The 12,511-nt window shown below is 42.2% G+C and overlaps 1 protein-coding gene across 2 annotated transcripts; it reads right to left on the bottom strand.

Annotated features, from left to right (window-relative positions):
- Window positions 1–108: 108 nt before the first annotated feature.
- Window positions 109–12,334, bottom strand: fam53c (family with sequence similarity 53 member C). 2 transcript variants are annotated; one of them, XM_014198121.2, is made up of 5 exons: window positions 11,999–12,334; window positions 9,131–9,381; window positions 8,906–8,963; window positions 2,370–3,214; window positions 109–1,370 (listed from the first exon to the last, which is right to left on the bottom strand). In XM_014198121.2, the coding sequence occupies exons 2-5, from the start codon at window positions 9,203–9,205 to the stop codon at window positions 1,107–1,109; spliced, it is 1,242 nt and encodes a 413-aa protein (XP_014053596.1). In that variant the 5' UTR covers window positions 9,206–9,381; window positions 11,999–12,334; the 3' UTR covers window positions 109–1,106. The 2 variants fall into 2 exon arrangements, with proteins under 2 accessions (XP_014053596.1, XP_014053597.1); XM_014198122.1 differs by lacking the exon at window positions 11,999–12,334 and adding an exon at window positions 9,805–9,870.
- Window positions 12,335–12,511: the final 177 nt, after the last annotated feature.

Here is a 12,511-nt window from a genome sequence, read left to right as displayed (position 1 = left end):
ATAAATGTGCTTAAAATAAGCAAAAGTAAAATGGTAAACACTAGATCACATGCAGTTGAAGAGCCCTTCCCCATAATCTTTTCAAAAAAGTTCAGACTCTTTGTTTCCTTTCCTTGTAAAATAATTTCCAATAAACTTTATTTATACACAAACTGAGTTTGAAATTGCCATCTTTTTAACACATACAATAAAAAAACATCTCTAAAAGACAGCAATGGCCTTCCCCGGGTCTGTCAGCTACCATCTTTACACATAACTTGTTTTCAACAAATGATCGCTGTATAATACAATATTACAATGTGCCCTCAGTGGTTGCTTCCCATTTTTCAGTTTTTGTTTAACTTGTCAAACACAGTGCATTCATTATCAATGTCTATACATCTCTATATTCAGAGGACGAGTCCTAGAGATAAGAAATATTAAGAAAACAGCAGAAAAGAAATAACAAAAGGACTAATATCAACTGCTACACAATTCATTTCATTTTCATAGTAGTATTTTTTTTTTGTTTACAGAAAAAATGTTGTTCTTAAGGCTTATGCTGAATCATGTGGATTGTTTACCAGGAAATATAAGGATCGCATAAATAAAACTGCAATGACATACTGCCCTTTTGCATCAAACTTAACAAAACACAGATATTCAATTCATCACCATCATTCAAGAAAGTCTATTCTTACTACTGTACCGAAAAAAGACAATCGAGAGGAAAGTCATGTAAAAGAAAGCAAGTGACCAGAAAGTTGTTAGTCTTCCAACATTCCATCCTAGTCTGTTTGAGGGCGCATTAAGAAGCCATTCAACACACACTACGGGAATAGCTGGCATCTCCACCATTCAGATTATTCACAAGAATGTTTCAGCAACTGGTTCTGGAATGTACTCTGATGGAAAGACCGCATCCATGGCTACCTGCATGAATTGTTCTTATTGGTAGTAGTCAATTCATGACCGTTGTCAATGAGATTATATATATACACCCCAGCTCATCCCATGAGAGAGAAGTCGTGTTCCTGAGAGCCCTGCTGATGAAAGCGGAGCAGGGCTGGGGTGGAGTGTTGAATGCTGGGGCTAGAGGGGAAAAACAGTCTCCAATTAACAACATTTTAATTTTCCTCAATTAGGCTCAAATCTAGTTCTGTACAATCCCTCTCAAAGACACTCGGCTGACACTCTTCTCGATCAGGGTCCTCCTCTTCACCCTCCTCATCACTCTCGCTTAGAGGGCCAATGCTCGTCCTTCCCAGCCCCTCTGCTGGTGAACATGACCCTCTGAAATCCCCCCAAAAAGGCTCAAGGCCCATGCAAACATCCCCTCCAGAAGCCAGCCTCCCACGCTCCATACAACTCAAGGGGTCAGTACTGCGAGTCTGGAAAGACACAAATTGGAGAGATCAAACAAGGCCTTGTTTACACATTTTATCATGCCTCTCTAGAAATACAAGAGCAGTTTATATTCAGGACTGTATTCAAACCACACGTTCTCTATTTACAATAAAGAAATAGGTATATCAAATGAAACCAAGTTGATATAACTGGCTAGAAAGTGGAAAAATGTAGCGTCATACATAACATCTGTTAGTTATTCAGTTAAAATGTGACAAACTGTAGAAACAAGGGTAATATGATACCACATCTCCCTGAAAATGAACTGTGATAGTATCGCCAAATTGAATATATGGGGCTGAACTAACAAATACTGTAAAGGTCTAAGACTAGTCTCATATTCCCGACTCAAACTCATCAAATCACTGTGGCTTTTGAAAGAGACTATTCTAAACTTAGCCAGAACACAACTGTTTTACATATACCACATGTGCATGTTTAGGGGGAAATTAACAACTTCTTAGTATTTGTTTTATGTCAGGGGATGACTGGGTGCACTAACAAGAGAAGCCAGACTTTCTCAAAGACATTCAGCAGCTGCATGCAAAGTATATGCAAATCAATTCCAGAGTGAGTCTTGGTGTACAGTACAACAGTGGGCTGCCATTGCCTACAGTCAGGGCCATTGAAACTCTGCCAATCACCCAAACTCAAGGGCTGAGCCTAGGGCATGGGGGTAGAAGAAACAACTGTGGCCTGGGACAATGGGTAACAAGAACAATTATAGGCAGGTGTGGTCTGGGTGACAGTTTTGCCTCATGTACGTCTACTGATGTTATAAAAATGAATGGTCCATCTCACTGATGAATTGGAATGTTTCTTTGTTACAGTACGGTTAAACTGTGTGGTTTGACAAGCTTAACAAGGATGCCTTTTAAGCCTTAACCTTCCTCTGGCTAGAAGATGGCATGTTCCACCTCCACCAATCTTCATAGGGCAACAATTTCTATTCATTTGCTGACCCGCGGTTATCTTTTGTTTACCTGAGTCATCTTGGTGAAATCCAGTACTGGCCGGGCAAATGGTCTGTCTGGGTCACGGCGTCGCTTCAGGCCCGGTTTGAGAAGAAGCAGGTCGCAGGGCTGGGAGTGGCAGCGTGGGAGCTGAGGGGGGATGGCTCGGCGAAGAGAGGACGGGGTGCTGCAGGCAGAGGAGGGCGAAGCAGGCACAACTGGAGGGGGTGCTGCACGTTGAGGTGGAACTGGAGGCGGGGGCAGGAACTGAGCAGCAGCTTCTCTGATAAGGACAGGGGACAGCGAGAAGCGTCGCTGCGGAGGAGGGGGAGGGTGGAGCGGGGAGGGAGAGGATGAGCAGGACGACGGAGAGGGGAAGAAACAGCAGCAGGCGCCTCCTCCAGCAGTGTCACTGGGGTCCCATGGGAAATTCCAGGGCAGTGGGGAGTCAGGGGAGAGAGCAAGGCTAAAGAATGTGGGGCTTGAAGAGGAGTGTAGAGAGGAGTTTAGAGACGAGCTAGGAGCACGAAGCGGACAAGGCCCCCCCGCTCCCCCTCCACTGTGGCATTGGCGATTCACAGGTGTCCAGACCCTCGACGCGCTAGGTCGCCAGGTGTAACGGCAGCGTGAAAGGTCCTCTGGCACGGACAGTGAGCGACAGTGGCGTTTGGGGGGTGGCGGGGGGGGAGCGGGTGCACCGGGAAAAGACAGGTCCGTTACTGAGGTGCTTGGGACCAGGGGCCGGTGCAGGGCTTCCCCCTCTGGGAGGTGGGTTTCGGGTGAAACCAAAGGGACAGGGCCGGGGGGGAAACTGGAGCTCAGCACACCCTGCAGGCCAGGCTTGGAGGGAGGGCTGAACTGCCAATAACTGCTCTCTGTGAGGAGAAAGAAAGATGATACCATTAATACAAACTACTGTCAATATTCATTTAATTAAATTGTGAGAAAATGGACAAAAGGCAATTCATTCCTGATGCAATGTAGTTGCAGCTTGCTCTTGACATCAACCAACAGAGAGAGAAAAATGCAAAGCGGTATCAGGATTCAACTTTTACAGGAAGCTGTTATGCATTAAACACAGTGGACTTAGTCTTTTAAAAGGGAAATTTCACCGCTGGTCTTTCACTGTATATGTCCATTAATACATTAAAAAAATCAAGAATTTCCTGGCCTCCCAAGTGGCGCAGCGGTCTAAGGCACTGCATCGCAGTGTTGCGGCGTCACTACAGCCTGGGGTATCTGTATTTCAGTCATGTGAAATCCATAGACTAGGGCCTAATGAATTCATTTCAATTGACTGATTTCCTTATATGAACTGGAACTCAGTAAAATCTTTGAAATTGTTGCATGTAGCGTTTATATTTTTGTTCAGTGTACAGTTGTTTATCTTAACCAAAATCTAGCTAGGTTTCATAATTCGCTGGCTAGACTTTTCAAAACAAACTAATGTAATTAGCCAGCTGCTATCTGGTGATGTGATTTGTAACTTTGCAAGCTAACGTTTGCTACATTAGGTTACGTTAGCTACAGCCATACGGACCATATCTAACCATTAGCTAGCTAACTAACTACCGCAGATGCTAAAGGCACTGGCTTGTGTGTTCTATTTACAGAGTCCGATCCCATCAACATCTGCAGCGGCATCAATATCAAGCTCAGGACCTAGTGTAAGTCACCTTAGCTAAATTTTTCCATGACTCCATGATGAGCAAATAAACACATTGGACCCAGTGGATGAAAGCTTTCAGCCAGGAACAAGCTCAAGATCACCTGACTCGGAAGAGGAAAAACCTGCACAGGGCTGGCAAGAGCCAAAGTGTATACTCTATGAGTCCAAGGAGCTCATGAAGTTCTGCCAGACCAGCTGCCATTGCCCAACACAAGGTTCACCAGTTAATGAACATTCAGGACTCTGCCTGGAACATTCAGGCAAAACAACATCCATATTCAGTCAGACTGATGTTGTAGTATAATACAGAATGCATAGTATGCTCACAACTGCATTATGGTCTAGATATTGCTAGCTCTTGTACATATGTATATAATTGAGTTAAAAATAAATAAATTGAGAATCTTATTTACAAGTGTACTGACAAGTGACTAAACGATTCCAGCTGTATCAGAAACCAAGCAAGTGTTGACTTCAACTTCATGATCAATTTATTGTGATATTCATGTAATGTATTTGGATGTAACTAGCAACGATCTTAATGCGAAAACAAATGGTGCAGGTAGTTGGTGTATCATTTACACTTTAATTTGTGGGCAAGTAAACATGTTTCAATAAAACAGTAGATTAGTCAATGTAGCAAATAAGTAGACTTGGGTTGTATTCAAAACAAAGTTTATTTTCTCTGGAGACCAGGTGAGTTTACACAGCAGTATGCAGGAACAGTTGTATGACATACACTGAGTGTACAAAACTTTAAGAACACCTTCCTAATACTGAGTTTTGTGCACTCAGTGTATATACAGTAGAATAAAAATACAATAAATACTACAGTTTTAAAAAGTGAATATTTGCATATGGTGTGTTTGGTGGGTGCAATGAGGTGTTCGGAGTCACTTTGAAACAAGGGGGGATTGTTGTTATGGACTTTCCACATCTCGTCTAAAGTCATCAACTTATTTGTATCCAACATACAACATACAACATCGTGTGAGGGATTACTTGCTTTAATGGCCCCAACAACACACGCGGGCAAAGGAATTCAGTGTTCTGTGCCTAGCTTCTCTCCACATAGAACAAACTCCAAAAATAATCTGTAGGCCACCAAACTGTATTGTCTAAGATAATTACTACAAAAAAATGCCTTTCATGGGCAATCGTTGTGTTCTGTCTGTATTCCTACTGTAGCAACACGATGCAGAACATAACACATCTCACAGCCACACGTTAGCTAGCTAGCTACAACACACAGGTATAGTTACTCAGAAACTAATATGAGTCATTCCTTTACTCTCCATCCAAATTAATTCCTTTACACTTCGTCATCATCAAAACATTTCTCCAGCTTTGATCATAATAAGATGCAATGAGGTTAGCTAGCTATAACAGACTACAGTACATTTTAGGTACAGCAAACAAAGCTGGCTAGTTCAACTTGGCTAGCTTGGCTTGTAGTGGTACTAGTAAGCCCCGTTACGGCCGAATCGATCACAAACTTATACTGTACTGAACAACACGGCTTCATGTGAAAAAATAGCTTATATTGCTAGCTAGCTACCGACTAAAAAACAACTTACTCGTTTGTCATGTGCCCTTCTGGTCCAGCTGGTCTAGGCTGCCGCCACCAGATGACCTTGGAGGTTCTGAAGAACATCTCCAGCACAGCTCTATTCATATGTGAGACGAAACTTCGATGGTCTGTCACAAACACACGATCCATTGGGTCTGCAGTGACCCTCTACAGTAACAACTGTCCGCGATCTAATTCGTTGCAGCACAGACATTCGTCTTCTGTCGGAAATTCTGTTTGTTCACTTGTTTACAAGGATATGCATCTTAGTATGTAAAACCTATTTGAAACAAGCCATTACACTTCGTTATTATCATGCCATTACATTATTATTATTATTCAGGTGATTACTTATAAATAATAATCAACAAATTAAGAAATGCCAGGTTGAAGGGGATCGGTCGCATTTTCGTATTGACAACATTTAACGGAGTCAAAAAAAGAAAGAGATATGCCTACCTTGTTCTTGTCTGTTGGCTTTTCTGTATGTACACTATTTTTATACAGATCCTATTTCGATGCACAAAAGCATTCAAACGAAATATGATGGGTTTTCTTCTACTTTTCCCTAAATATTTGCATAACGTCACAAACACAGCTGCTGTGGTCATTTGATGGAAATTAGCATATGTTCGTCAAAGAGAGGACGCCGTATTGAGAGAAGTAATGTAGCCTAAGCAACTGAAAACACGCCTTTTACAAGATTACATAATGACAGAAGTGTTTGATTCTTATTAAAGAGATGGAGTCCAGACAGGCTACTTCAGGAAACTTTCTGAATGGACATACACTCACCAGCCAGTTTTTTAGGTACACCCCCCCATTGACAAAAATGGTTCGCTCCTACAGACAGTGAGTCACGTGGCTTGTTATATAAAGCAGGCAGACAGGCTTCGAGGAATTCAGTTACTATTCGATTGAGCGTTAGAATGGGCAAAACTAGTGACCTAAGCAACATTGAGCGTGTTATGATCGCCGCTGCCAGGCGCGCCGGATCTAGTATCTCAGAAAACGGACGGCCTCCTGGGCTTTTCACACACGACAGTGTCTAGGGTTAACCGAGAATGGTGCGACAAACACACATCCAGTCAGCGGCAGTCCTGTGGGTGAGAACAGCTCGTTGATGAGGTGGTAGGAGAATGACAAGAATCGTGCAAGCTAACAGACAAACAGACAAATAACACCGCAGTAAAAACAGTGGTGTGCAGAACGGCATCTCGAAATGCACAACTCGTCGGTCCTTGTCACGAATGGGCTACTGCAGCAGACGACCACACCGGGTTCCACTCCAATCAGCTAAAAACAAGAAGAAGCGGCTCTAGTGGGCACGCGATCACTGGACAATTGAGGAGTGAAAAAACATTGCCTGGAACATGACAGCGAGTTCAGTTTACTTGAGTGGCCTGCGCAGTCCATCCATCCATCCAACCAACCAACTCCCTCATCGCCATATTTGTTTTTCGTTTTGCTGCTCTTTTGCACACCAGTATTTCTACTTGCACATCCTCATCTGCACTTATATCACTCCAGTGTAAATTGCTAAATTGTAATTACTTCACCACTATTGGCCTATTTATTGCAGGTCACAGTTGCAAATGAGAACTTGTTCTCAACTAGTCTACCTGGTTAAATAAAGGTGAAATAACTATATATATATTTTTTTTAAATCCCCAGACCTCAACCCAATAGAGTATCTTTGAGATGAGATGGAACGGGCTGTTCACAGCATGAATGTAGCACCGTCCAATCTGCAGCCATCACGTTATCATGTACCAACATTCCTGTGGAACATTTGACACCTTGTAGAATGCCCCGAATAATTCAGGCTGTTCTGCAGGCAAAGGGGGGTTCGACCCAGTACTAGATGGTGTCCCTAATAAACTGTCCGGTGAGCGTATAGGCTAGAGAGAATCAGCGAACACACACATACACCTCTGTAAATGCACCAGTCAATCAAAGTCACCAGCGTATGTCAGACCCAAAAATAACATTAAAACACCTTCCTTTCCTGAAAGTAGGCTCTAAGATAATGAATTGACAAGGGGACAGCTATGCTATGAAGATGACATTGACAATCATACCAAATACAAGTATGTAGTGTATGTAGTGATAGCTGACAAGTACAGGCTTTGAGGAAATCATCCCTGCCAACTGTAGTTTCTGTTTTAAGAAGATTTCCTTTGCATGATCCGCCTAAAGTACATGCGCGCAACAGATCACGCAATGTGGTTTCCTGTTTGGGGTGTATATAAAACAAGGGGTCGTGGAGAAGGAAACCCTTCACCAGGCACCATAGTACTGTTGTTCAGTCTATTTAACTTTATTAGCAGTAGCCTACTTTTTGAGAGGTGGAAAATGAACACACCTCTAGCCCCAGTGCTTAGTGGGGCTGCCTAACTCTCTCTCTCTCGCTCTCTCTCTAATAATGGCTTGAATAATGGGCTAGTCCAAGGAGTTTTCTAGGCAGAGACCATGGCGTGTTTTTTTAAAGATGAGACAATGTCAGCTAGCATTGAGATCGTATGACTGTGCACTCTCAGTAGCCTTTTGGACATATGGCTAGCTACGCTACTCCCCAGGATAGGCATTGAGTTGGACAGCTAACGGGTTGTTAATTGCATGAACATCCCCTGATCAATCCATCCCTGCGTCTCATATTTTACATTACAAAATGACTGGGTTATTATTATGATATTACAGTGGTTATGATCAGCATATTTCAATGATGAATAGGCATACACCTTGCAAATCACCTCGTCATCCATATACCACTCTATTGAAGGACAAGGACATCTGTAAATTATCAAAAACGTTGTGACATGTAATTTGGCTACTGGTCTATTGTGTCACAACATTTTGGTGCAAAATTATTTCCTAGGATAACTACACGAGCTAAAATGCTGAACATGTGCGCAGTGTTTGCAGTGCCAGTGCACTCAGTTGTATTGATTTCTATGCCACCAGTTTAGCGAGTGGTTCCACCAGTGCTGGCACAGAGCAAATGACAGAAACCAACTGTTTTTCAAAACGTCTCTGCAAATGAACATAAAAAGTAGTCTTATTTTTTTTTAAACAAGGTGAAATTAGATTGCTATTGGTTGTGAATTAGGCTACTGGGTGGTTGTCGAGTTGTTTTCTAACAGTTGTTTGCCCTATTAAAATGTTTCATATACTCCTTTCAACAACCAATTCCCTTCTGTAATTTGGAATTCACCCCCATTACCCTGTGCTCGTGTCAACACGGCACAGCACAAAGCCAAAGTTACAAAGACTAATGCAAGCCATTGCTGAATCACAGGCTAAGTGTCTATACTTGTACATACTCACCAGGCATCAATCCATCTGTAGGCCAGCAAATTCCTAGGTTGTTGGGGTCCAGCAGAGACTGGAAGACATACATGTTAATTTAGAGGAGCCACAGCACAGAAAATAACTATCAGAAAGAAACTGACAGTGGGAGAAATAAATGGTCCTAAACATGAGGACTATATTACAGTCAAGACAAGGGCACGCAAGCAGTCAAAGGCTAACACAGAAGTGAAGAAACCTTACCACGTTGAGGGCCGTTTGGTGAGTGTTGCCGTCCAGAATATGTTCCCGCAGATGCTCGACGATCAGTGTGACCATGGCATGGTTGCGAGGAGTAGGGGAGGTGGGTGAGGTGGAGGGGAAGGGGTGACCCTCTGTCTGTTCGTCCGTCTGATTGTGAGCAGCCGAGCTATTCTGCCACCTCCAGTACTCCTCTGGGCCAGGTTGCCCTGCCCAGTCTCACTGGGGCATGATCATCACTGTAGTCAGCTCACCTGAAGGGAGAAATCGGACACACAACAGGAGCCCTGTTACCACTTTTGTCTTCTCAACAGGAAAAGGCAGTACAACGGTCACCTTCATTAAGCTCTAAAACAGGAGCAGGTGTTTAAAACAGTGGTGGTGCCTCTCAAATGGGAAATCTGTCTAAATGTTTTAGGACATTTGCAATAATCCCATTTTCATCATATTCTGTACAGTTTGCCATATTGACTTTGGTGACCCATCCCTTTCTCTGTCAAAAGTCTCCAGACCTAGAAGATGGAGACTGAATTTGAGATGCTCATCCACTGAACGAACCTTTAGGAAACATGCTCATTAACATGTGTTCAGACACACACTATGTGAGTGCAGAAAGAATGGTGACAGGTGCCTGGAGAAAGCATGAAGCCTCAAGGTGCCTGCTGTTCAGGGCTGACCTGCCTGATGAAGCCACTCTGGGTTTCTTGAACAGTCCACGCTATCCGGAATCCCTAGGACGTTCCTATCCCATTGAAATTAAAATGTCAAATGGTTAGGGTTAAGGTTAAGGTTAGGGTTAAGGTTAGGGTTAAGGGTTAAGGTTAGGGTTAAGGGTTAAGGTTAGGGTTAAGGTTAGGGTTAAGGTTAGGGTTAAGGGTTAAGGTTAAGGGTTAAGGTTAGGGTTAAGGTTAGGGTTAAGGTTAGGGTTAAGGTTATGGACGTCCCCTAGATTCCAGATAGCACCGATCACTAGGCACATGTTCAACAACCAGAACATTTAACCAAAAACAAATATCTCAATCAGTAACCTTAAAAGGATACTTTGGGATTTTGGCAATGAGGAAATGTATCTATTTCCCCAGAGTCAGATAAACTTGTGGATGACATTTTTTATTTCTCTGTGTGCAGTTTGAAGGAAGTTAACAACAGCTAGAGCCATGACTGGAAGTATATGGCAATAGAGAGCAATAGTAATTGTGTCTTTTTGTAGGCACTACATCCGCCATGGTTTGTTGAACAAAGTCTACGGAGAAAATTGAGTTTTTTTTTATATATATATATAGTTTTTTGTTGTTGATAAACACTGAAAATAAGGTCTGTGGTAAGCAGGCTTAGGATATATTTTACATTTTGTTTTACGATATAATATTCATCAGCTAACGTCCCTTTCTGTGAATTTGGAAAAATGTATATAATAAAGCACAACCTAAAGCTCAAAAGGCTTCATAATTCATGAAGGTCATGTTAACTGACTGATCTCGCATAGAACAAAACGTATAAGATCTCATAAACCGGTTTTAAACGGCAACAATAATGTCTGAGGTTATTACAAAACCCTATTCTTTCCCCAAAGGAATGGCTGAACAAACCAGAGATAAATCATTCCGTTTTTTAGGACTACAAGCTGGCGAGCTCCATGAACTGGAAGCCTATGGTATCTGCTGGCATGCTAGTAGATACCCATAGACTTCCAGTCATTGCGCTAACGCTAGTTATCATTGGCTCGCAAAACTTACTCTTACTTCATACTGGACACCAACATAAAAACGGTATCCACCTGACTCTGGAGAAGAAGATAAACAAAGCGCCTCATTGCCAAAGTCCGTAAGTATCCCTTTAATGATGGATATGTACATTTGAAAGGGGGTCATACTGAGGTCCAATCTGGCAAATTATTTTTGTATTTATTATATATCCCCATTAGCTGCTACCAAGGCAGTAGCTACTTTTCCTGGGGTCCAGCAAAATGAAGGCAGTTAACTCATATACAATGAAAAACATTACATTTCACAACACATTAAGAGTGTACCCTCATGCCACTAACTTACAACCACATATCTAAAACACAAAATCCAAATGTACGTGTGTGTATGTTATCAAACTTGTCATAATCTATCAATTGGCACGCTCTTCTGCTTGATACAATTGCCAATGGAACAGATTGAGAAATAGCTAGTTTGTTCGGTAGCTACCATTTTGAAGGGGGGGCATTTGGAAAGCCAGAATGACGGCTACATAGAGCTAGCTAGTAGATAACACATTAACATTAATAACTGGCAACCCTGCAGTCCATTACAAACATATCCACTGTGCAATAATAGTAGCTAATCATTCACAATTATATTGTCGTGTTGAAGGTCGGTCTAAACCCGTTCACGTGATATTAAGCATTCTCATCGCTATATCAATAAAGCTAACGTTAGCTATTCCGCTAACATTGGTAGCTAGTTGTTGATTTAACGTCAGATCCACAACTAGCCGCACTGTGACAAGCTGATGCTATGGTAGCTAACTAGCCGGTCAGTTAACGCAAGCGCAAATCGTAATTTCTATGGCTAGCAAGCTAACGTTAGCTCAGCGTACGTCCATTTAACTGATTATGCCGATTTGCAGACAAACACTTACACATTAAATCAACATAGCTTGTTGGCCTTAAATTAATCAATTGCAATGACTCCCTCCCCACCATCTGATTCAATCCCTAGCTATCGCATGCATTTATCGCTACACCCTAGGACCTCTGTGCCGTCTAGGACGCGTGCTAGCAAAACACGGCCATGCACAATATAATGCAGTGAGCTATTTTTCTGATTAATGGAGCTGGTATCAATAACTTTTATGTACCACAACTTGATTTAATGTTGTTCTTACCTTGACCAAGAAGCCCACCGGACCTTAGGCCTTGCACACACGGGTTAAATACTGCTCATGAAGGATAAACCCGATTTGTAGCCTGTGCAGCTCGCAGCTCGTCAGCCGCGCTAGTGTTCGGCTATGGGTCTCCGATGTATTGACCTATTAAAAAGCATAACATGTACCAGACCATTCGTCGATTCCAATATCTGGAACATAAAATGTAATATGATCAGCGTGCCAAATATCTAAAGATACCATCGCTCTTTGACAAATACATCGCCTACAATCAATTCATCCAGTCGTCCATAAAAAAAAAAAATTCACACGCCCGTAAGCGATTGGAATTCATAAATAACATTTACCGGGGGGGGGGGCAGAGAGTATTCAATAGTTCAAACAAAATATAAATTGACATTAAAATAGCTCGGAATTTATGCTGTAAATAAAAAGTTAGCGCAAAATGTAATTCATGTTAGGAAATTGCAAAAATTGGACTGAACCGAAAAACTGTTGTGGGACTTGTAGTTC

Source organism: Salmo salar, chromosome ssa04 (genome assembly GCF_905237065.1).
Source record: "Salmo salar chromosome ssa04, Ssal_v3.1, whole genome shotgun sequence".
In the NCBI taxonomy this organism is placed as follows: Eukaryota; Metazoa; Chordata; class Actinopteri; order Salmoniformes; family Salmonidae; genus Salmo; species Salmo salar.
This window is presented reverse-complemented; position numbering and strand designations above follow the sequence as displayed.

Bases quoted from the DNA above. Each gene is read 5' to 3' on its own strand.
- fam53c (XM_014198121.2), bottom strand. From the start codon at position 9,205: ATGGTCACACTGATCGTCGAGCATCTGCGGGAACATATTCTGGACGGC. The intron at 8,964-9,130 runs GTAAGGTTTCTT...TATGTCTTCCAG, and splicing joins ACCAAACGGCCCTCAACGTG to TCTCTGCTGGACCCCAACAA. The intron at 3,215-8,905 runs GTGAGTATGTAC...TTCTCCTCACAG, and splicing joins TACAGATGGATTGATGCCTG to AGAGCAGTTATTGGCAGTTC.